This window comes from Dermacentor silvarum, chromosome 3 (assembly GCF_013339745.2).
Source record: "Dermacentor silvarum isolate Dsil-2018 chromosome 3, BIME_Dsil_1.4, whole genome shotgun sequence".
Taxonomy (NCBI): Eukaryota; Metazoa; Arthropoda; class Arachnida; order Ixodida; family Ixodidae; genus Dermacentor; species Dermacentor silvarum.
Genome location: NC_051156.1, coordinates 158,621,163 through 158,647,001, shown reverse-complemented (window position 1 = coordinate 158,647,001; position 25,839 = coordinate 158,621,163). Strand labels below are relative to the sequence as shown.

General features: G+C 47.8%; 1 protein-coding gene across 1 annotated transcript in view; it reads left to right on the top strand.

The window, feature by feature from the left end:
• Nucleotides 1-25,839, top strand: part of LOC119444946 (uncharacterized) — a 69,139-nt gene that overhangs the window by 19,579 nt on the left and 23,721 nt on the right. Inside the window, exons 6-8 of the mRNA XM_037709284.2 lie at nt 871-939; nt 4,932-5,119; nt 18,750-18,908. Coding sequence (XP_037565212.2) covers nt 871-939; nt 4,932-5,119; nt 18,750-18,908 — 416 coding nt within the window. The remainder of the gene's footprint in view (nt 1-870; nt 940-4,931; nt 5,120-18,749; nt 18,909-25,839) is intronic.

The following is a 25,839-nucleotide window of genomic DNA, read 5'->3' as shown; positions in this document are numbered from 1 at the left end:
TTGTTGAACAGCAGAATAAATTGCTTCTCATTTCGTAGATTATCCCAACTGAACCAAAGACCTTCAAGCGTACATAATTAACATGATCGCTTCGTGTTGTTTATAAGTACGACTTTTAAAAAATCGTATTAGATGTACACAACAAAAAACACAATTGCGGAAAGTGATAATGGGTTCACTGTATGGCCGTGTTTTTGGTCTCAATTACATGAGCTTTGTCTTGCGCACATTAGGTTCATTTTTATTCGCTGTCAGCCATTTCGACAGCTCAGTCAGCCGTACGTTTGTGTCTCCCACTACATAATGTAGATCACGCACAGAAAAAAAAATTGTCATCTGCATACATCCCCATTATTAGTGCGTGAAATGTTGACGATGCCATTGATATGCAGGAGAAACAGTAGCGGACCCAAAATTGAATACTTGTGTCGCATTTGCCAATAGTGAGAAAGTGTAAGTTTATTTGATTACGAAAGTCCCGTGTACTTCATCAAACCACCGTCTTGTATTTCGTGCGAAGCTTTTTGTCCGTTTTAGAAATAAGGCAGACCCGTTTTGTCCCTTTCAGAGATAAGGTTATTGAACGCTTTCCATTTTTGTCGGGGCTCAGTTATTTTTAGAAAATATCTTTACATATTATTCCTCTGTCGCTTTATTTATACCTAATAACATATCACGGAGTTTATTTTAACTAACAATTCGCTTGTACAACTCCTTACTTATCCAAGGTTTCTCATATTTCTTCATATTTCAAGCGGTGTTTCAAAGAACTTGAAAGGTGGCTTGATTTACCTCGTATAATATTAAGCACCATTCCTCACACTTCCTCGGTACTTAAACAAATCGCTTGCCCCTTTTCATTGCCCGCAGGTACAGCAAAGAAGGTCGTGGAGCCTGCCTTCACGTACATGGTGAAATTATTCGACATCTGCGTTAGGGGTAAGCTCGCCTTCTCTATAAAATGCTTATATAGAAGTCGTGCTTCGCTGAGTACATTTGTAGCTTTCTCTAACACTCAAGTGTACTCCAGAGTTCATATAAGTTGCACCCATTGTCTCGTTGACCAGCAGGAGAAAGGAACGCGGAACACGGTATTATTGCGGTCCAAGTTAAATGTAGTTGTTCACAAGCGACCCCACCTTGACTACACAAACTCCTTGAAGCCGAAATTTAGCACGAGTGCACGAACGGATTCAGTTCCGCACCTAGCGCTCCCAAAGGTATGAATTCTACGAACACTGTAAGATTGTTTTCACCATTCCTGTGTGTATACTGGCTGCCGACAGCTCTGACGTGCCAGTATGAAGGTAGTGTGGCGTGCCACATCTAGGAACGTCGAGCCACTGTTTAGAGAGAGGCAAATCCAAAAAGTGTCTGCGAGCACCACGCACACGTGTAAGGTAGATGACACCGAACAAGAAACAACCACCGCAGGAAAATAACCTGTATGCTGGTGATATTCAACAAGATCACGAAAAATAGAAGCAAACATCCGAGCCTCCAAGCAAACATCCCAGTCCGCCTCGTAGCGTTTCTTCATGTATGTTCTTTCTTTCAAGCGTGCCCCAAGAGGCTATGGAAGTAAGCGATGATAAACGCCCATTAGTGTTTACCACCCAACCTCCAGTACCCGCGACGTGCCCTCACAGGCTGAGTGGGAACGTTTGAAGGCAAAGGAGCAAAGCGGCAACGAAAAGAAAGCAACTCCAGAGACTGAAATGCTCCATGATTTATCAGTACGCAGAGGCTGAAATGAAGAGCCAGAATGAATGGAAACACTGAATGGTGTAGCAGTCAGCACTGCGCCTACAGAGAATAATTATTCAGCTGCGAACAGCTGGAAGAAAGGGACAATTGGTTGGAACTCTAGGTCAAAGGATGACGCAGCCAACAAATAGGCAGTATTTTGTTTTATAACGAATTTTGATAAATATTACGTATACGAAACCAGATAAATGCATTCCTTATCGGGTGTGGTACAGCTTAAAGCTTTTTGCATGAACTAGGACATCACATTTCTCAACGCGTGGGGGTTTTCTCACCGCAGTCGGAACAAATCGTTTGTTCCTCCTGCGGTATCACAATTTGACCGATACGCCCAAATAGATTCGATGCTTCTAGCAAATTCTTCTGGTGTATGTCTTCTGGCATAACGCTTCTGGTATTGGACCCAGAAATGCGAACAGTGATATTCGACTTCCTGTGCTGTAGACATATTAGGAACGCATTGTTGACACTCGCATCAAGAAGCTATCTAATCAAACTACTCTAGCTGGGCAGCATTCGGCAATGTCTCGGTCGTCTTTTCGCTCCGCTCAAGTTATCCTTGTACGGCAAGCCATAAATGTTAGTTTACCGTAGCTTCCCAATCGCTTTATTTCAGGTATCCTTTTACGCGTTGCTCGATTTTCACGCCGTGTGCAAGATACTAAAAAAACGTTTGTTCCTTTCTATTGAACGATAACCTCACAGTCAGTCAGCTCTGTATTCAAAAGCTGGCAAATGCGTTCAAAATAAGTGCAGAAAATTTCTTGAGCACTGCACCAGTCTATAAAAGGCACTTTTAGAAAAAAAAAAAAAAAAAAAAACGGCAAAGCTTGCACTAGGCCGCGCAAAGCTCGAGACTCAGCGAAGCTGGCCGATCGATTGCGTCGTAACCTAAGAGATACCTGGCATAACCAAGCTCAACTCGGGCATAACCAAGGCCGAACCTAGCTGCTACAAAGTTCAACCCATAGGTATACTACCAGGAGACGCAATTGATCGGCCAGCTTCGTTGTGATTCGAGCTTTGCGCGCCCTTGTGCAAGCTTTGCCTCCCCATTACGACGACAGAAGAGACGTGAAATTGCACGCTGGAATGATTAGTGGCCACGCAGCCAGCTGTGGAAGAAGACCACGACGCTCGAGCCAATGCTGATGATGATAGTTTCGTGAAACGCGCACTTTTGGCGGCTGGCCTAAACAGCTTCGCTCTTAAAAAAAAGCAAGAAAGCATTTCATCTCATCTGTTTAGGCACTATTCATTCTTTGTGCATAGCGGTTGGTGTTTAGAAGAAACTTGACGATTTCCTCGGTAAAAAATAATAATGTACTTGTAGCAGTCAACATTTTTTTGATCAAATGGCCTGCTACAGGAGCTAGGCACTTGGAGAACGCGTTCAGGTCACGCTTGCGCCTTCCCTTACAACATTTTACCTTCAATTCACTAGGAAGCCGTGATATGTTTGCCTTCCTCACTGCACTGCTAGACTTTGTCGGCTACTTCAGTCACACATATGCTGTCCGATGAATTTTCCATGCTTATTAATAGCTGGTCCTCTCGTCTGTTATTGTCGCTGCGTGATTTTTAGGTGACATAATGGTGACAGTTGCGAGGACGTCGTCACTAGCGCCAATTTAGTTCAAAATGACGTTAAGCTTTGTGGAACGTTGCTTGGCGTAAAAAAAACTGGACCAGAAATATCTTGCTTCCCAACGAAACGACGCATGATCGCTCTTCGATCGTACGTCCACGGCACACCCATTACTCTCGAAACCGCACCCCATCTGTCAGTGTCCTACATGTCGTATTTGAAACGTCGTATGTGACGAACTTTTAAGCATTGCCGGGTGGTTTACCTGAACGGATAGTACCGTGGTAGCTTGGCCAGCGGGCTGTCGTCTTCTTCTATGTAGCTTCGTCGATGCTGCTGCTTGGTTTGGTTTGGTTTTTTGTTTACTGATCGCGGTTCATGTTTGTGTTCCTCATCACAAACACCGCCTGACGACTCTAGCTATTGACATGAGCAGCTCATGGTACGTAGAGCTTGAACTGATCGACATTAACAAGGTCGAGTCCACAGTGACGGGTAGCGGTACGACAGAGGTAGTTCACCGGCGACGTACGCTCAAAAATGCGATACGCTCCATGAAACCAGGGTATAAAATTACGGAGAGGCCAGCAGGTTGACTGGAAACTGACAAGCAGACTAAATCTCCTGGAGTGACAATAAATGAGAGCGTGGCCGTCGTGGACTCGTTTGTATACCGCTATTGCTCAGTGGTGGTATAACATCGGGCTAAGTGTCTGCACTCCTTAGCATGACGATCACCTGTGTACACTGGTGCACGTTCGGAAGCATCAGGGTGGCAGGGCACTATGGCGCCCATGGTAAGGAATGGGTGGCGGCCGTAGAGCAGAATATGAGGAAAAAAGCCTGTAGTTGTCTGAGTAGCGGTGTTGAAGCAAACGTCGCGAATGGCAGAATGAGGTCCCAATTTGTGAGATCAGGTGCGACCGAAATGACAAGCAGAGCACTCAAAGTCTGGTTGAAACTCTCGGTGAAAGCCATGTGTCCGAGGCTGGTATGCCGTGGTGACTATGAATAAATTGGCACTGAGTGAGGAGGGCTTCGACAAAGTTGAGAAAAAAGGCGTGCCCTCTGTCACTCAGGTTAACTGTGACGTAGAATGAAACAGTGGAGCAGCAATGACGCGACATCGCGCACCTTGGAAGCTGGAACAGCTGTGCTTTCGGCGTGCAAAATAAGATTGTCAACATCGACGATGACCTACGTGTTACCAGCAGACGTTAGAGGAAGGCCTCCGTAAAGGTCAATGGCCACGCAGACAACATGCCGCTGCCAGCGTTGTCACTGCCGTAAACCAGTAGTGGTGAGAGGTTTGCGGACTAACTAAAGCTGTCTGTTACCATCCGTGACCATCAACCGTCACAGTCAGCACCACGAATCTCGGGCACCTTGAACCGCAAGCCACGAGAATTAAGACACGCTCTCGTTCTCGGCTTGGCCTGGATGCCGTAGCCACCGCTCCGCTAGCTATTCGCTCTTCCGAATATATGTGAGCATGACAGCTCGCAAAGTCGCCACCGTCACGTCGTCTTTGCAGGTGCAATTAAATGTAACTGGCTATTATTTTTCTACGTTTCAGGCTTGGAGAAAGACAACGGCACACATCCTCTGAAAGATTTGCTGGACCAAACTTTGTGGAGTGGGCCACTGAAAGGTTTTGCTGGAGCGTCTCAAGTCTCCACCTTCATGGATTTACACGTAGACCTGGTAAAAAAGTTCAACTTTCACCCCTTTGGCCGCCTCATGAGGAACGATGACATCTGGTTTGTAAGTAAAGCTGCAACATCGTTCAATGCATGCTGAGCTTACGTTATCGAAGTTGAGGGTCGGCTCCACGCGCTTTTTTAGAGGTGTTCAGCTTTTCTTTGAGGATGGGCGTTTGTTTCTTGCTATTTGGTATATTTGGCAGAGCCCTACGGGTGCGTTTTTCGGCACTTCGAAATTAGTGGTCTATGCTTGGGAGTACATCCGCGCAGGTCATGCGTCTCAATCGCAGTAACATCCAACGATTCGGGAACACCACAGGCTGTGAGCTCCACGAACATTATTAAACCAAAGGGACATATTTTCATGCAAGATTGCTAGATACCGAGAGGATCCAACGGTCATTCGTTTTTTAGCCATTCTTTGTACAACATTCTCAAAATATATACCTTCTCAAAAATTTTACAAAACATGGTCTATTTTCACATGGTTTGCAGAAAGAACAATCTTCGCCACGGTACTATAAAGGCGTTTTCGTTCAAATATTATTGCAACTTTACGACAAGATACGCAAGGGAATCTTTTAAATTTGGTCAATTATATAATTGCACTGAGTATTGTTTATTTAGCATGGGCACGTCATTTCCGTTCATCGTGAAGCACCACGCCTCGCATGAGTGGCAGCACCACACAGTACAGCTGAACTTTCCAGGCAGTATGGTTTGATGCCTCAGTACCAAACGTGTGTGTGCTGACGCTTCTTCCAAAGAACTAGGCGCGGAGCAAAACGTCGCGGGTGCATTCTTGGCCACGGCGGCCGCATTCCAATCAGGGCAGAATGAAATAACGCTACTGTACCGTGCATCCGGGGCATTCAAGGTTATTCCGGCGTTCTTCATTACAGCGTACCCCGTATTCACATAGTGGTTTCGGCACGGTGCTTCCCCAAGAGTTTGGTCGGTGAATGTTTGAGACTAGTGCCGCAAAAGGGCATGCGGGTAAACTGATAACGGCCTCGGTGCGAGGTGGCCGCGGTTTTCTGCGCATCAGCCGGCTTGGTGTGGACATGCAGGTAGTCGCGGTTAATGTCCAGGGCGGTGAAGTAGCATGCATCACCGAGATTAGTCACAATTGAGTCAACGTTAAGCATAAGATAAGCCTCTTCCCTCGTCACCTCGGTCAGGCCGAGGTTGTCCACGCAGAGTGGAAAAGAGCTGTCTCTCTTTTAGAACAGTCGACCCTGGAGAACCCCAGAGGCTGTTTGAGCGTTGGAAAATACCAGTATCAATCAACTCATCTAATGCCTGGTTAATTGTCTGCCTGTTGGCCGCACTATAGCGGGGCAAATATTGATTTATACTGCAGTGCGTCGCCTTTGTCGATCCGATGACGCATAAGGGGGGTGCAACCCCATCGTTCATTGAACATCGCGCGGTAGCGAGTCAAAAGCGATTACAAAAGTGCCTCATCGTGCATCGACATGCTACCAAAGGCTGCAGCACACGGGCGGACCACGACCACCGTGGCCACCGCAAATGTAGCGAAGGGGTTGCAGGAGGTTAGAAGGCCATGCCCTGTAGTCTCCGCTTGTGACGTCAATTACGACACCCATGCGCGCGAGGAAGTCACGGCCGAAAATCACAAACATGGACCCTGGAGACGCACCATGTGCTGACGGCGCACCTGATTCTCCCAGCCCACAACCAACCGCGCAGAGCTGCACGAGGTTGCCGTAACGCTGGCGACCTGGAAGGTAGTGTAGTAGATGCCTTAATGCGGACAAAACGCTTGCGAAAATTAGCCTTTACATGTTGGCCGAATGCCGAGGCCGAGGCCCCGTTATGCAGCAACGCTGCAAAATTATGACAGTGATCGTTAGGGCGACGGAAGGCGCCGGCGTGTTTCAGCGCAACATGCCATTGGAGCCAGAGGTTTCGTTTCACGACCGTGCGCTGCTATTGCCACCGCCAGCGAGGAGGAAATCACCGGTGACTGACGCCTAGAGATGTAAATTGTCGAAAGAAGGGCAAACAAAAAAAAAGACATGTTTTCTTTTGCGTTTCTATTGATATAAAACTAGAAAAAAAAATCTGAACTTTCGAGCGGAATTTTATCAGTGCCATCTTGTTATTCCCAGTAAGTACTGGTTCATCAACTTCCAGAGCACAGGCGTTTCAGTGGAACCTTGCCCATAAAAATATTAAAAAATATCACGTGTTGCTTTTGTTAAATGCGTATGCATTTCTGTGCTTATCCAACGGGAAGAAGTGTCCGTCCGTCAGTCCAGTAAGACCATCGCCATTGAAAACAAGAGCGGCAACTTCCATAGAGCCCAGCGGCCGAATTGACATTAGCACACCAAGCCGCCGGTATTATTACCTGAGCCACACTTCCAGTTTCCGTTTCGGGTGCGCGCGTTATGAATGCTTGCTAGCCCGCGTTACGCCGGCTGCGCCGATCGGCGCGGCATTTTTTTCTTTTTCGCTTCTACTTTTCATCCCTGCGGTCTCTATTGCGGAATCGTTTTATTATTTAGTAATGATTGCGGACGATATTTGCAAGCCTCCATCGAATTTGTGCCACGTGCAATTTCATAAAGTAGGCGCAAGACGCCTTACGAAATTAGGAAATGTTTATTTTGCTCTATATAAATGTTCTTTCCGGGCTTTTTGTGCATTCATCCAACGTTGTGGCACCAGGTAAGCAGCAGTAGTGCCCGTTCGAGGCTCCACAGGACGGCATCAGCTGAAAAAAGCAAATTACAAGCATGTGTCATTTTGGTATTTAGAAGTTATTGGAAAATTTCTCGTATAGGCGAAACGTGCGAATGTGGTGAATGGGTGGCATTACAAACAAAAGCGATTCGCTTTTACATAAACTGCGTAGCAAATGCCTGACTCATCTCATAATACCATAAAATATGGTAAAAATGGTAAAAATACCTTTTCCGGGCCTTATTTTCTGCATTTAAAGAGCACAACTACTCGGGATAATGCACATTTTCGACACAACTTGGCATCAGCCGACGCGATGGCACGCAACGTATACAGAGAGGTGGCCACAACACAGGCTCCCAGGCAGACCTTGCTAGACGGTCACAGAATGCCTCCTACTCGCACTGAAGACAAATGCGGTTGTGGAAAGCCTGTTTTCAGTCGACCAGAAGACGAAATTTTTGAGTTAGAAGTTCCTAGTATTTGAGGTATTCGGCGTCATCTTCTGCGCGTTCTGCCAGCGCAAGCAACACACTCCCGTGTAATCAGTCTCGGCAATCGCTCGTCGTGTTTTCGACAATTAAGTGTCAGTTCCGGAACAAGTTATACGCTAATGCGGAGTCATAAAAATGACCGCATATCTGCTTGCATCCCTGCAAATGACGTCGAAAGACGATAGTCTTCTGCCGCCCCTGATAATGTAACACCCTCTCTTCTCCCCGCATCCACCCCTCGCGCTCTTCCCCTCCCCTCTCACTCCTCCCATGGTGGATGCAATGGAGGTTTAGCTGAGTTCAATTCAAATTTCGCGCGTTCGCCCTGCTCTCGCGCCATCTGTTGGGAGCTTTTAATACTGTTGGCTTAAAGCCGGCTACAGAGCCTTGGCTACAGTCGGCTTGTTCTTAACGCGTAGTATCTCTTCGACACCATTTATAGCGTGTTGATTGTTTCATTTGCAGCGTTTCATTTCTCATTTCTTTCTGTCTCTCTCTCTTTCTCTCTCTCGCATTTTCTCTTGCACTCGCCCATAGCAAGTTCTGTTACAATCATTGGTAGAACGCAATCATATGGTTCCCATAAATTCGTGTCGGTAAGCGTGGGTATAGCCTAGTGGTTATGACGCTCGCCTTCGGGCCATGGGTGCCCTGGCTCGAATCCGGCCTTGCCAAGAAATTTATTTTATTTATTTATTACTCTCGCTCTGTCTGTCTCTCTTTCTTTTCTGTACCTCCTGTCCTCATGCTTGGTTTTGGCCGGCCGTTGAATAGGTGGATAGCAAAATCTCGATTGTCGCAAGGGATTGTGGAGTACGGCGTATTCTGCCGCAACTTCCGGTTCGAGACCCCGACGCCGTGTATGCCACCGTCACTTCATGTCCATGCTTCACGCGCTTTGTTTTTATATACTGCGGAACTTTGGTGAAGAACCACGAAAAACCACGAACCTGGGCAGTTCCAAAACGTAGGTGTGAGCTATCGCTTCTTCGTGCTTACGTTGGCGCCCTTAGACTCGTGTATTTTTGTGTGGCAGGTATTTCCTGCCCTAACGTGTTTGTGTCGCGTCAAATAGTCATATAACGTTCATCTCGCGAAAACGTTTGTCGAGCGCAAATAAACGTTCGTTAACTTATGATGTAGTCTTTAATAAGTGGTAAGTCAACCTAATAAGTGGCTGTTTCTGATGCTTCCCATAACAAACGGTGCAGTCGATCGCTTCGTCCGCTGTTTTGTCTGCAGCGGTGCCCAGCGCGCGCCATGTCGTCAGCTGCTGTGCCTTCGCAGTCCCCCGTTTTCTTTCTCAAGAGACGCATGTCGTATATAACTGCAGAGAGAAAGCACTGATTTAAGTATCTGAAAAGTTCACGAATTATTTTGAGGTTACCTCTCCTCCATCTTTCGTGCAGCCTCAGTTGCGTTTTCGTTGTGCCGGAATGAAGACGGCATATAATCAATGTGCTGAGGATCCTTGCAGGGCAGGGGCGTAGCCAGGGGGGGGAGGTGGTTTCAACGCCCCCTCCCCGAAATTTTTTGCGCACCCTCCCCCCCCCCCCTCCCCCTTACCCATCCTTTGTTCTCGTCGCTTCGCGCTGACATAAATCAAGAAACCGGTGCTACTATCACAATTTCATTCCTGGGCGCTTCCGTTTGGGTTGGTAATTTACAGCGAATCATGTCTGCATATAGAAAAAAAAACTGTCAAGGTTTTTGTAAAGGCTTTACACTCTCTGAGATTTTGGGCGACAATGTGGCGCAACAAATGAAGCAACAAATGCGGCAGCCGCATTTTAGATGAAGGCTAAAATGCTCGAGGCCTGTTTAGATTTAGGTGTGCGTTAAAGACCCCAGGTGGTCGATATTTCTGGTACACATTTCCGCCGCTTCCCTTCAGGTGCCGGTTACGCCGCGCTCGCGCAGTCTGTGCGCGAAACGTCTCTTGTTTGCGATTGCGGCCCTACGGAAGGCTGGTAGTTACTGTTGTGTTGTGGAATCCTAAACCAGCAATGTACACATGAAGGGGTTGATGCCAGCAGTGAAATTCCACCGACTCGCAACAGAATGCACGAAACAGACAGCCGACAAGCATGGATTACTGCTGTGCGCAGTACAGCGTAAGTAAACTCTTGTTGCAGGCGCTGACAGTTCTCGTCGGAGTTCACGCGTCCTGAGAAATTGATTATGTGCACTATGCACTGAACAAGACCTGAGTTCATTCCTGCCTCACTATTACACCAATCAGTCGAGATTCTGTGAGGTACAAGGCCGCTTCCTGTTTCCACCGGCCTAAGTGAAGCAGAAATGAGTTGCACGCACTACTTAAACTGCGTACACATGCCATATTGTAACGGATGGGATGGCTTTATTTACAAGAGTGATGGATGGTTAGCGTAGCGCAAGGGACAGGACGGTCATCCAAGCATAACAGGCAGCGGCCAGCTCCTCGCGCACCCTTCTACTTCCTCTTTCTTCGGCTGTGCCGTGCAGCGTGACAATTTCTCCGCGGGCAGACGAAGCTCGTCGAGCGAGTTACATAGCCCGATGGTGGTACAGTTTGAGTCGGGCGACGTGCACGACTTGCGTGTTACGTGACCGCCGGTTGTGCGAAGTCACTCTTGCGATGACGTAGGTCACGTCACTCAGTCGTTTCAGTACAACGTATATGTGTCAGTGCATCGAGGCAGAACCTTCGTGCACAGCCCCCTTTTCCGCAAAGGTGTCCAAAGCCAAACAAAGTCCCCAGCAGCATATGTGACGAGCACATGTCGAGCGTCATAACAAGTCTTGGCATGATCTTGAGAGGAGAGAGTCCTGAGGCGGGCCAGTCGACGCGCTTCTTCGGCACGACATAAAATCTGGCTGAATGAGTAGTCATCATGTGGGGACCAGGGAAGGATGGTGTCGATAAAGCTTTGGGGGTTGCGAGCGTAGAGAAGAAAGAAATGCGCATAGCCAGTGACTTCGTGCTTGGCAGTGTTATAAGCATACGTAACAAATGGTAAGATTGAATCCCAGTTTTTGTGATCGGTGGAGACATACATGGCAAGCATGTTGGTCAGTGTACGATTCGTGGGCTCAGTGAGTCCGTTTGTTTGTGGATGGTAAGGGGTCGAATGCCGGTAATCAGATACACAAAGACGTAGTAGTTCTTCAACTACGTCCGCGGTAAACTGCCGTCCACGATCACTAATCACAACGCGTGGAGCACCATGGCGCAGAATGGCGGAGTACAGCAGGAACGATGAAACGTCTGCTGCTGTAGCCGAAGAGAGCGCCACCATCTCAGTGTATCGAGTCAAATAGTCCACACATACAATAATCCAGCGACGACCGGAAGTAGACTTGGGGAAGGGACCTAGCAAGTCGACACCAACTTTTTCAAATGGCACGGTTGGCGGTTTAACTGGCTGCAAGGCACCCGCAGGAGGCGTCGTTGACTGCTTATGGCGTTGGCAAATGGCACAGCTGGAAACGTACTGCTTCACCGTCTTCCAGAGCTTGGGCCATTAGAAACGCTGGCGCAGTCGGTGAAGTGTCCGAGCAAAGCCAAGGTGGCCTGACATGATGTCATCGTGCATGGCAGGAAGTACCATAGGCCTCAACGTCTGGGGAACCACGAGCAGAAGTGGAGAGCCTTCAGCAGAATAATTCTTCTTATACAATAAATCTTCGAAAATAATGAACGGTGAGCCGCGTGCAGATGACCGAGCGGCGTCAAGAATAGCTCGAATAGAAGGGTCATGCTGTTGCTCACGCTTGAAGGCGGTGGCATCAGGAAACTCTGCGGAGATGGAAAGGAGGTATTCAACTAAGTCATCGTCCGTATCTCGCGTGCTTGCTGACGGAAGGCGAGATATAGTCAGCATCGGTGTTACAGCGACCACTCTTGTAAGAGATAGAAAAGTCGCATTGCTGAAGCCGTAATGACCACCGAGCTAATCGGCTAGATGGATCGCGTAGTCCAACCAACCAGCAAAGAGAATGGTGGTCTGTCACAATCGTGAAGTGGCGGCCGTACAAATATGGTCGAAACTTCATTGCATTTCTGTTACGGTGTAATTCCGCTCAGCCTTGATAAGCTTGCGTAGGCGATGACTTGTTGGCGTCCGCTGTGTATCTGTACGAGTACAGCTCCAACACCCAGACCACTAGCACCGGTATGAAGCTCAGCTGGGGCCTCTGGGTCAAAGTGGCGCAAAATTGGAGCTGAGGTGAGCAGAAATTTTAGTTCACTGAATGCAGACTCACATTCAGTAGTCCATCTAAACGGTGAGTCCTTGTGAAGGAGTGATGTGAGAGGGTGAGCTAGGCGTTCAAAGTCCTTAATGAAACGGCGAAAATACGAACATAGTCCCAGGAAGCTACGAAGGTCTTTCACCGTCTTCGGCTGTTTGAAGCCACGAACTGCCGCAAGCTTCTGGGGGTCTGGGCGGATGCCTTCTTTGTCGACGAGGAAACCCAAAACAAGCGTTTGACGTTCGCCAAAGTGGCACTTTTTGGAGTTTAGGATCAGTCCCGCTCGCCGTATGCAGTCAAGCACAACTTCTAGTCGTTGTGCTCGTGGAATGTCTTGCCGTAAATGACAACGTCGTCCAGGTAACACATACAGATTTCCCATCGAAGTCCCTGCAGGATGGTGTCCATGAATCGCTCGAATGTCGCCGGAGCATTGCACAAACCGAAAGGCATTACGTTAAACTCCGTCCGGCGTTACGAAGGCAGTCTTCTTCTTGTCTGGCGGGTGCATCGGTGTTTGCCAATAGCCTGAGCGCAGATCGGCAGAGGAGAAGTACGAGGCAGAATGTAAACAGTCAATGGCGTCATCTATACGTGGCAGAGGGTACACATCCTTCTTCGTTACTGCGTTTAGGCGTCTGTAGTCGACGCAAAATCGCCACGAATTGTCTTCTTGACCAATTTGACTGGAGCCGCCCAGGAACTATTGGACTCCTGGATGACGCCTTTCTGTAGCATGTCTGTAACTTGCTCGGCGATCACTTTGCGCTCGGCAGGAGAGACGCGGTATGGTTTCTGTCGTATTGGCTATGCTGTTCCAGTATTGATGCGGTGGTGTACGCGGGAGTGCGGTGGTGACTGCAGATGCTCTTGAGCAAAGTCAAACACTGACGCATAGCGGGCAAGTAGCTCTTGGAGCGCGCGTTGGTGAGAAGAGGGGAGCGATTTATTTATCATGCTCCTAAATTTTGAAGAGTGGTCACTGAGTGGCGAGCTTGCGTCCATAGAAATAGCAACCGCACGAATGCTCGCAACACTATCTTCTTCAAAGCGTGCTACCTTCAGTCCGGAAGGCAAAACAACTGACTCGGAGGACACATTCACCATCCAAACGTGAGCACAACCTTCTCTGACTTCGATCAGTGACCGAGGGACAAGTACATTCTTCTTTAGAGTGTTGACGTATTCAGCTTCAATTTATCCACAGCAGGAACCAGTACGGACGCGCGACGAGGTCACAGGGATGAACATTGCCGTCTGCGCAGGCAAAAGTACATCAGTGGACACGGAAAATACTTCTTGATGATCGGATGGAATGTCGTCTAGCGCGGGTGGTCTGGTATCGCTGCTGAGTGAAATTTCACCAGCCCTGCAGTCTAATGTTGCTGCACTATCCCGTAAAAAGTCAATACCAAGAATTATGTCATGCGTGGCGCGTGCTAGTACAATAAATTCCGTTCGAAATGCCTTTCCACCAACGAATATCACAACAGAACATACTCCCACAGGACGTAACAGTTCACCGCCAACTCCGCGAAACGTGGTACTTCCATCCTAAGCAAACATCACTTTCGGTCCAAGGCGATTCTTGCACGCAAGACACACAGACACAGAAGCACCAGTATCTACTAACGCCACAGTATTAACACCATCGACACAAACACACACTTTGTTCTTCACCATGACGACAGACGGAGGCATTTGAAAAAGTGACCGTCCAGCGACCTCACCTCCATCGGTCGCACCAGCTAGTTTCCCAGCTGGGGCGGCGTAGGCGCGCGGCGACGTGGAGATGGCGATCGACGTGTCCGAGTCGGCGGTGGAGTCAGGCTGCGGTCGGACACGGGGGAGTCATTCCTTGGCATGTACGCGTAGTATCGACGTGGCTGGCGGAAAGGGACAAATGGTTGCCAGGATGTAGCTTCTTGTATGCAAGGCGCATACGCGCGATTTAGCGGAGCACGCTGTGGGCGACGGTGGCAATACCTCGCGATGTGTCCCTGAGCCCCGCAGCTGTAGCACACAGGTGGGCTGCGATTTTCATTGATGTTGGGTACAAACATCCAAGGCGTATTGTAGACGGGAGACTACCCACGTCGAGGCTGTCTGTCATGTCGCCGTTCAAAACTCGTTGCTTGTGGCTGGATCATGGTGCTCTGGGCATGGGCGTTGTCGGAAACGGGGCGGTCACCGCAGGCAGGTCGCGGCCAGGCCGCCGGTGCCTCCAAGTAGCGCTCATCAACGGAGCATTGGTGGCACACGTGGGTGGCATCTGGGCCTTGAAAAATGAGCCAGTTCAGCTCTAATAACTTGCCGTACCAAAGCAGCCAGGTCATTAGAGGCAGATACGTCCACACTTGCTATGTTGATCACGTTGTCCAGCCGACCAAACTTCGGAAGAATGCGGCGTGTCTTCAGAGCCTCGAACGTACGACAGTGAGGCTTAAGTCGGACGGGGTAGTGAGGTCTTCCTTAGAGATCAAAAAGTTGTACACATCTTCGGCAATTCGTTTGAGTAGGTGTCCGACCTCGTCCTCGTCCGACATGTTTGCGTTCACAATTCCGCAAAGCTTCAGGATTTCTTCAATATAGATGGTACACGTCTCTCCCGGTAACTGCGCTCGTCGTGAAAGTGTCTGCTCAGCCTTTTTCTTTTTCGAAAGCGAATCGCCAAAGCATTTCTTTATCTCTTCGACGAAGCTGTCCCAAGTTGTGAGCAAGCCCTCATTATTGTCGAACCACATGAGGGCAGTTCTCGCAAGAAAAAAGACAACGTTAGAGAGCCGCGCATCCGCGCTCCATTCATTGTGGAGGCTCACCCTCTCGTAGTGTCTCAACCAGTCCTCGACGTCCTCATTCGCTTTGCCTGAGAATGTGCGTGCTTCTCGATGAGGTGTCCAGTAACCGGCTTGCGGCGGGCGAATGTTTTCTGCCGCGATTTCCTCGCGAACGTCGCCACCGTCCGAATCGCTCATGTCGACGTCTCCCGGTGGTAGCCCGGCCAACCGCTTGCTGCGTCTAAGGGGTCGTCCAGTGTGATGTACCCAGCACCTCCACCAAATTGTAACGGATGCGATGGATTTATTTACAAGAATGATGGATGGTTAGCGTAGCGCAAGGGACAGGACGGTCATCCAAGCCAACAGGGAGCGGCCAGCTCCTCGCGCACCCTTCTACTTCCTCTTTTTTCGGCTGCGCCGTGCAGCGTGACAATATCTATGTAGTGCGGTGAAATACTCTGTACAATTCTGAATCTGTTGACGCAAATGTAAATGACGGCTGCACGCTCGCACACAGCGGAAGACACAGCGGCCCATGCACTTGCCGCAGGAAATGCAACCCTCTCGTTGAGGGAGCAGGGCGACGAAAGCTTCGAAAAAAGAAGGCATTACGCGTTTTTGCACGTATTCTAGCGCAAAGACGCAGCGAAGAAGCTATTGCTATGGGAGTAGGTATAGCCTGGTCACATGTGCATTTTCACGTGTATAGCCGTCCTTGACTTGTTAAACGCACTTCGCCCCGACGAAGACGATGCGGAAACGGAAACGCTTAACGGAAATTAACAATTAATCATGTCTGCTCCGATCGATCGGGTCGTCTCAATGATGCGTTTTCGAAGACTGGTTCATTCAGTGGCGCGATTAGAGACCGTTGCACCGTTGCTTCAAACGCCCACTATACCTGTCGTACTTACTGTATTTTACTGAGCTCACATTTTACTTAATTTCTTCACAAGCACACACACACATGCGAGGAGGGGGGAGGGTACCATGTCTTTGATATACATGTATAGAGTCGGCCTAAACGACCGATATTTATTATTGATCACGTCACGTAGAGCAAAGCAGACGCTACCCCCCCCCCCCCTCCCCCGGTTGGGCCAAAACACGTGCCTGCGACGAAATGATCTTCACATATTCTGGCTCTTACGTTCGGTACTCACAGATCGCCGTTCACGCTCGCTGGTTTGACGGCAACTGCCCATTTACGTTTCTGCGCTTCATTTCATGGAAAACGAAACATTTTTTTTTCCTTTCACGGAAGAGTTCGCGCACCCTAATGCTGAACAGCTAACCATAATCACGTTGCTGAACTGTTTTTTTTTTTTTTGCGAACAGCGGGAAATCCCACTGTAGAAACTGCTGACAAGGCTGAACGAAGCAACAGAAGCGCTAGCTCTCGAACCGGAAGTCGCTACCTGACGACATCATCATTTTGCTATCCGCCTATTGAGTGACAGACAGACAGACAGTTTGTCGCGTTTAGGTAGCCCAAGAAAGACTATCATCTTTAAATGCATCAGAAACTTGTCCCACAAGACATACTAACTGGGCACTATGACCGAGCTCTTTTTCGCAAAGTGCATCATAACGCCGGGTGTAGCCGACGGCCTCAAATGTACCCCAAAAAGTAACGAAATTAGTTACAATAATGTTGAGGGTCAGAGAAAGCACCCCAAATTTGTCCTAGTAAGATTCAGTACACGCGAAACTGTTTTTCGCTAAGTGCGTCACAACGCCGGGTGTAGCCAACGGGCCTCAAATGTATCTCAAAAAGTAACGAAATGAGTTACAATAATGTTGGGGGTCAGAGAAAGCACCACAAACTTGTCCTAGTAAGATTCAGTACACGCGAAACTAACTGCTTCAAAATGCCAGGTGCGGCAAGCGTGCCCAAAAAGTACTGAAATAAGTTACAATGATGTTGGGGCTCGTAGAAAGCGTCGCAAACATGTCCCAGTACGATTCAATACACGCCAAACTAGCTGTTTTTCGCTGCGCCACACGGCTTAGTGCCGTGCCGTACGTAAGCCTAAATTACTTTGAATGCAGCGCAGACTGTCAAACAAGATTTTTGACCTTTCCGTAATCCAATAGAGCAGTGGTGCTGCATCTAAGTGCAGAAGGGATGCAAGAATCCGGCGAGAGCCCAAGAAACCAGGCTGCATCAACACAGAGAGACAGATGTGTCGCCCAACAGGCGAACGGTCACATGCGCAGCCGGCCTCGCTCGCTTCGGTAGCGTGTCTGGCACACGGCGAATGAATCTGGCGTATCTGGCGTACTGCTACCTGTATCGACACCCCTCCTCCTTTGCTATCTTGACGAGTTAAAAAGAAATGACTGTAGCGAGGTAAAACAAAACGATCAGAGTTGTCATTGCACGAGGTCTCGGTGAACATGATTACATCAAAAGAGATCTTGAATGACTAACAGAACAGCGATGTCATCGTGCTTTTGTTGAACAGATCTTGTGTTCAGGTGAAAGAGCTTAAACAGTTTGTGTGGCTCACAGGGTACGGCATTTGTTAGAGCTTCCGGAGAATACAATTGACAGCCATCCTAGTATTGGCAAGGAAACCAGGCTGCGCAAGAAATGCGCCTTTCTCGTCGCCCGCGCAAATTTTGCCAAGGTCGATTTCACGCTTTATCGCTGTAACTTGCGATTTTCCGTCGCAACGTGCGAAAATGTTGCCGTTTTTCACCCAAACAAATTTCCATCCCGCTTCGCGTTTGCGGGCTACTGCCATGCCTAACAGCTTCTTCATAAATTGGCAGAGGTGCTCATTTGTGTAAATTAGCTCGTCTGTTGATGAATCCAAAGACGATTCAGTCGGCAGGCCCAACTTTGTGCTTGTGAGCTTTGTTTTGCGTTCTTTTTTTAAGAACCTTGTCGCACTTATCTCGCCTCACGAACTCGACAACAGTTCCCGGTGGACGAAACAGGACGCGAGATGTTCTGGATATACAGTGCTTATTTAAAGTAAAAGTGAATCAAGCTGAAATAGACTTGAATGCGCTCAATGTGCTGTTTTATTGCTGGAGACCAAACACGGTAATTTTGTCCAAATGAAGAGAACGGGTCCTTTGCGTCAGTGAGTTCTCAGCGACGAAGCGTACCAAGTTGGCGAATAGCAATACACAATCGTCGTGCTGCGAACGACTGCCTCATCCACTTACTTGACGAGTGCATAAACTGTCATATAAACATGACAGTGTGCATAAACTTGACTGTGCATAATGAAAAATACACAGCTCATTGCGGAAGACCCTTCAAACGTATACTTGTAAATGGGGTCGAGTAAAGGGGTGATGGAGAAAGGGAAAGGCTATATATGTTGTGACGGTCGTACCATATGGTGTTCTTATGGGTACTAGCTGCGGTATGGAATGAGTAAAATTTTGACTTTACAGCTAATCCTGCGCACGAGTTCTTTTTCATGGAATCTTTATCACTTTTCTTGCTTAGGTTATGCCCATGTCCCTTTTGGGCACATCGGAACAGCTACAGCTTAAAGGATTCAGGTCAGAGTTTATTGCTGCATACGACGCATTTGCAAGGAAATACCAGAAGGGGACCGGAGACGACGCAGGGGCAGCCTTTGATGTAGAAAGCAAGATTGGAAAGGTAAGTAATGTTTATGTTTCGTGCAGAATACAATAACAATGAAAACCGCAAGTACTAGTGAAGGCAGATAAAGTGCAACTATACTGTATAGAAGAAGGCAATAGGATATATTAACTGTCACGTGCCAACTATTGACATGCAGCAAAGCGTCATCCGCCACCATGGTTAACTCACGGCCAAACAAAACTGCTCGCTTGACAGCATAGTTAAACATATAGCTGCTGCTTTCATCCTTGTACTATGGTGTCCTCCTACTGCTGTTCACTGCTATATGTGGAGCGAGGGACTCGTGGTAACGCCGACACCAAGCTGGGCCGTGCTCTTTTCGGCAATAAGGAATGGCAAAATTGGCGAATAAAATGCATTCCGCGTGCTAAACAGTGACCAATCAGACGACTCCCATCCTTCCGTTGTACGTGTTTACTGCAGCATGTTTAAAGAGATCCCCCCCTCCCCCCTATTCATCGCGTCAGCTTCCTTCAAATTTGCGCTCAAAAGCAACGCTTGCTTCAAAAATTTCTTGAGAATGTCTATTTTATTTTTTAAAACACACAACGACGTTAAAGCACAAAGAAAATTCCGGTAACGTTCTAGTGCTTATAGACTCGTTGTTCTAGTGCTTATAGACTCAGTGAGATGTGACTACGCTGTACATTATTGCCATGACCATAGCAGCGCTAGACCATAGAGCTCCGACCAATCGGTTTGGCTCTTCTGCGGAAGCCGAGAGGTCGACGACGACGAAGACGCACTCTCAGTGACGGTATCGGAGGGAAACTGTTCTTCCATTAGATTAAACTCAATAGATTTTGCCATATATATAGTAACGTGACTATATTATTTAAAGGCATTCACTACGGTGAGGGGACCCGTCTTAATAGAATATGCACTATTTTGTCCCGCCCCCTCACTTTTTATTCCATCGCATGTTCTGCGCACAGTCTTGCAAGTCAGTGGATGGGGGTCACCGTATCACTGGGGCGCACAGTAACAACGTAACAACGCGTCATTATTAATTGGTCTGTCGCCGCCAAAAAGGCATGAACCTAAGCCCCCCCCCCCTACTTCTATAGGCTACGCAACGAGTCCCTTCGCTCCTCTTGGCAGGAGCGCTCCGAGTCAGGTTTGGTGGTGAAGCGTAGGACAAAAAAAAAATGTCACAGTTTCGCCCTAAGGGCGAAGCAATGAATGCGATAGCAACACAGCAATGCCATACGAAGTAAGGTGAGCGGCTTTGGTAGCAACAACACGCAGAACTGTTGTCGACGCCATCGGCGTTTTGCCCGCGTTAGCTCAAAATGCGTGCGGCGTTGGTGACTGTTGCTGGAGCCTCTGATATAAATAGGCACTTGGTGCCGCAGCTAAACGTCGCCTCCCTTCCCTCCCCCTCCCCCACGGCCTCTCGCGCGTCCGAAGAAGGCGCGTTTGCTCTACATATATGGTGATTGTAAAGGAGAAAAGAGACGCCTACTTCTGCAGCCCTTAAGCGAGCACGGCGCAGAACGCGCGTTTGTTCTCCGCCGTGCGTTCACTCCCCGTGAAAGACGCGCCCCTCGCGCCCTTTCACTCGCACATACAGCGTTCGGCGCGCGGCGACGATTTCATCTCCAAATTACGTCATACGGAACCTCACGGCGACGGCGACGCCGACGGCAGAAATCTGCTTTTGAGTGTCCATATAATTGCTATCGCAATAACATGTACAGAACATGTCAAACCACAACAAAGTGTCACACTTTCTTCATGAGAGCGAAGCAATGAATGCGGTAGCAGCATGTTACAATATTACACAATACGAGCTGTAGTGGCAGTATGAATTGAAGTGAACGTAAACTGAGTAAGTAAGAACCAGCTGTTGTACTAAGAGACCTCTGTTTGAATTACTGCCATTGGATATTTAATTTAGGTTTATTAATTAAACTCAACGTCTTGCTTAGCGACTATACCACCACTTTTCGTATCGGGTATGTTCCAAACCTCTTCCCTGGATGGATCCCGGAGGTAGTGCACAGCCGCGCCAGCAAAACTACATGATTTTCATGTTTACGCTCTGTTATTATTTCGCACCTTTAATAATTTAAGTCTGTGAAGATTTAAGATAAAAGGCATGTGCTCTCGGTGTGTTCATTCATGACATTTGTTTGTGGGCTGCCATTCTCAGAATTGTGAGGAACACATTTTTCGAGATTTAACACCCGGCATGTGCAATATTAGAATATAGTAGAATGGTGTGGATTCATAACCCGCATATACGGCATGTCATATCGCATGGTATCGGATAAGGGTTTATTACTTAACTTGTCCCAATCTTATAAAATATGCAAATGCTACGTAGCTGGACAGAATAAAGGTACTGTTGTTTGCCGTCGCTTGGAGACGCCCAGATTATTATTTTTTTTGCATTCCGCCTAATTAGATAATTAGGCGGAATGCAATATATTTTGCAAAGAGCGTCACTCTCTACAATTTACTGCTTAAACTAAAACCCATTTTAAAGAACGACACCTTAGTTAACTGGATTAAAACATTCCTTTCATTAGGGAAACAACGTGCTCAAGTCAAGGATGCAGCTTCGACACCCAAAGCTGTAGGCTCAGGCATTCAACAAGGATCACTGTTAGGCCCGCTCTTCCTTCTCTCCTTTATACACGACGTCATCAGTGAAATACCCGTCAAGATTAAGCATTTTGCAGATGACTGCATTTTGTTCAACAAAATACGCAATTCAAATGATGAGGAAATTTTAAAGACCTCGCTGTCTAATGCAAACATGGTGCTCGAAATGGCAGAACACTATTAATCTCAAAAAGACTGTTGCAATGGCCATTACTCGCAAAAAGAATCTCTTATCCTCTATTTATAGCATTAACAAGCAGTCTTTATCTGTTGTGTCTACATACAAATACTTGGGAATAATAATTGCATCAGATCTCAGGTGCACCGAACATGTGACATACATTTATAATCAATGAAACAACTAGGCTTTTTAAGGCGATCAATATGAAATAACCTGAAATAAAACCTTTGGCGCATAAAACATTTAGCCGACCCATACTATATTGTGCTGCGATTGTCCGGAATCCACACGCACAAACCAACATAACTAATATTGAGAAAGTCCAAAGAAAATCACCTAGGTTTATGTTTAATTCGTAGAGCTGACGCACATCCCCATCATCTCTTTTAGAAGCTGCAGAACTGGAAAACCTTGCAATAGGCGTTACCGGGAAAGAATGAATTTTTTCTACTTAATTCATACCAGTCAATTAGGACTAGATAAAATATGATATATTCTACCGGCTAGCCGCAGCTGCACGCGCCCTTAATAACAACAAAAAGGTTAAAGATTTTTCCTGCAGGGCCAACAGATTTAAAATATCCTTTTTCCTCCCCACACGATTTCCGAGAACGCATTACCCGCCACAATTGTTGACTGTCCAATGGTTTAATCATTTCTTTCGGCACTTCTGAATAAACCATAGCGTTCATCCCTCGTCTCTACCCGTCAAATCATGATGATGCAGTTTCTTGTTCACTGTCTAGCTGCTATCTTATTTGACCTTCTTTGATGTTTATGTTTTGTTCAAAATGACCGCTGCTGCCCAAGGCCTGGTAACAAGGCTCGCAGTACTTGTAAAATAAAATAGTCAACTAATTATTCAACTTCTGAATTATTAAAGTTACATGAAAGTGAGAATCAGTAAATTGTAGAGAAACATGAAAAACACCCGATACTGCTTTCTGTTGCTCAATACGTGCTACATGAGTGTTTTATTGAGCGTGAAAGAAGCAAGCGAATGCACGCAAAATTGCCGCGCGAGTGGCCGCTCGAGGCACTTTGCGTGTATCGGCGGGCATCTTTCACACTCGAAAAACACTTTTATGTAGCACGTTTCAGCAACAGAAAGCTGTATCGGGTATTTTTCATGTTTCTCTACAATTTTCTCATTGTCACTTTTCATCTAATTATAATAATTGAGAAGTTGAATAATTAAGACTATTTATCCAGTTAGGCGGAATGCAAAAAATAATAATCTACCTCCAAGCCACAGAAAACATTACCTTGGGTCTGTCCAGCTACATAGCATTGGCATATTTTTAAAGTTTGGCCCAAGTTAACTGAAACACCATGTATAGCATAGATATACCTAAATTTATACGGAACCTCACGCCGACACCGAGGGCAAGAGAAAGTTGAGTCACTTTATCATTCACTGCGCGCTCACGAGGTATTCATTAATTTACTTGACATTCTCATTCGAATGCGTTGTTACTTTCTATTACTTCTTTTCTAGCACTAAAGGCCGTCGGTTCGAGTGCCTTAATTAACTAAATCTGAATTAACTGTGCCTTAATTAACTCGCCGTATTTAACACATAAGGTCATGGGTTCGACTCCCAACAAATGTCATGGGCTCGAACGCCTTAATTACCTCAATCCTAATTATCTGGACATTAATTACATTTGCCGTTATTAGCACCAAAGGTCGTGGGTCTGTGGGTTCGACCATCAATGGTGCCACCATCAGTTTCGGTGCCATTGAATTTTCCGGACGGTCAAATTTTCGACCCACGAGCCATCTAAGGCTCTCGCCCTCAAATTCGTTCGGATTGTCCATATAATTGCTATCGCAATAAAGAAAGATCCGCTCCCATTCCACCCAGTGAAAGTGTACGTACAGCCAAGCTGTTGTCTACGTTAGACAAACACGAGCGACGTTAGACAAGCACCACCACCACAAGCGACGTACGTCACACGAGCACGCACGCGTGTGGAACTGCAGCATACTTGCTTATTGCCGCATACTTGCATACCGCAAGCACAAGTGCCTGTTGAACTAATTCGAATTATCAAAGTACAAATTGCTGCTGAGGATTCGCGAAGTGCGACTTACACACAAGCTGGAGACATGATAGCTTCGGATTGTAATTCGAATATACGAGAAGAACGGCATCGTCGTGGGGCGATATCGCCTGATGACGTAATCCGATGACGTCATCACGTTTACAGTGACGCCATGCAATGTCTTCGTCAAGTGATGTCCCCTGATGACGTCGTGTGATGGCGCTTGGAGAAGCCGCAGACAGTGCTGCTTCCCGCTTCTTTGCACAGTCTCCGGGACCGGCCCACCTTTTGTGTCATAACCGTGCACGCGGACACGAAAACGCCCGATCAACTAGAGGCTAATAGCTTCGCTGTAAAATGTGGCCGACTGCTTCTCACGCTTCCCAGCAACTAATTCGTGCGCACAGCTCAAAATGCGGCGCTAGTGCCACGAGCAGCAGCGAAGGAGCACGCAGCCGCAATTAAAAGAAGAAAAACGAAGTTTGCGTAGCTTGCACTAGTGGCGCAAGTCTAAAGAAACAGCGGAGCTGGTCGGCACTTAATTGGTCCTGGCCTTACGGACTATGCTTTGCCGGAATTTATTGATTATTGATCGATTATCAGTAACCTATTGATTGGCTATCGACTGTTCCCGTACTTGGGCTAGGCACTACCAAGTCATCCCCACCATTTTCCGGGATTTGATTATTGATCGATTATCGATTACCTATTATTGACTATCGATTGGCTGTCGCAAGGTACTGGCCACGTATTTGGGCTAGGCTAAGCACTACGAAGTCATCCCCAGTTTTCCGGAATGTATTGGTTATTGATCGATTATCGATTAGCTATCGATTGGCTATCCCAAGGTGTTGGCTACGTATTTGGGCTAGGCTAAACACTACTAAGCCATACCGAGCATTTTCCGGAACTTATTGATTATTAATGGATAATCGATTAACTATCGATTGACTATCGCAAGGTGAAGCGAGGCGCAACTGTGCGTATTGACGTCATCGCTAGCGCGGCGGCGGAGGAGCTAGGCGGAGCGAGGCGCAGCTGGGCGCAGTGACGTCATCGCTAGGCTACCTTTTACGAACGCTACGCGGGGAAACGAAAAGCTTAAGCAGCACCACTGTTAAAAATGTGGGCATATTACACTAGTGGTGCAAGACTGGAGTAAACAGCGGAGCTCGTGATCAATCTAGCTTCTTTCCAGTTTTACTAGGCTTAGATAAGTCTTGCTAGGAAATAAGTGGAATAAGTGATAGACACGGTATTCGTATTCCGAATTCGGCACGCTGCCCACGCGCACATTATCGCCTGGTCGAGCGACGCGCATCAAGATGAGCGGCGGCTTCTTCGGGTGTCCGGATCTTCTTTGGTCGTCCCATGTCAAGGCTACATGCATTTGCCACAGAGTCAAAGAAAGTTGTGCCGCCGTCGCGGCCGCTCCGAGCTTTTATTTCCCGGTGATGTCACGACTAAGCTCTGCCTCCACATTTTCCGGTTCCGGCTTCCGGAAGGCGGAAGCCGGAAGCCCGCTTCAGGCGTTGTGCCCGAATGATCCCCCGGTGCTTCGCCCACTCATCATCATTCACTTCGTGGATATGCGGTGTTTTTTGTCTCCGCCTACCCGGCGGAGCGAGGAGGTTTTGGCGGGAGCCGGAGTTCCGGTGAGGTCACGTAATACCTCGGCGGGCGCGCTGTGTCGGTGTGGCAAGGCGAAGCATGTGCGCGGCAACTGGAAGGGCGGCGTGAAGAGCTTGGCGAAGCGATGGCACGCCTTGGCGAAGCGGGGGAGCAGCTATGCCTGTTGCTTTCTATGCGACGCGAAGTGACGTCATGGCTAGAAGGAGCACGTGCGTGGTCGTAGCAGCTGGCGCGGCGGCAGAGGAGCGCTGTCGAAGCTAGGCGAAGCGAGGCGCAGCTGTGCCAAGTGGCTGCTAGGCAACGCACGGTGACGTCATCGCCAGGCGCAGTTTATGGTCTATGCTACGCGGCGCAACGAAGAGCTTAAACAGCTCCTCCGTTAAAAAGTCGAACTTTTGCCCGTAATGTGAAGCATCGATTGCGATAGCAAATTACTGGACAGCTACACGAAGTT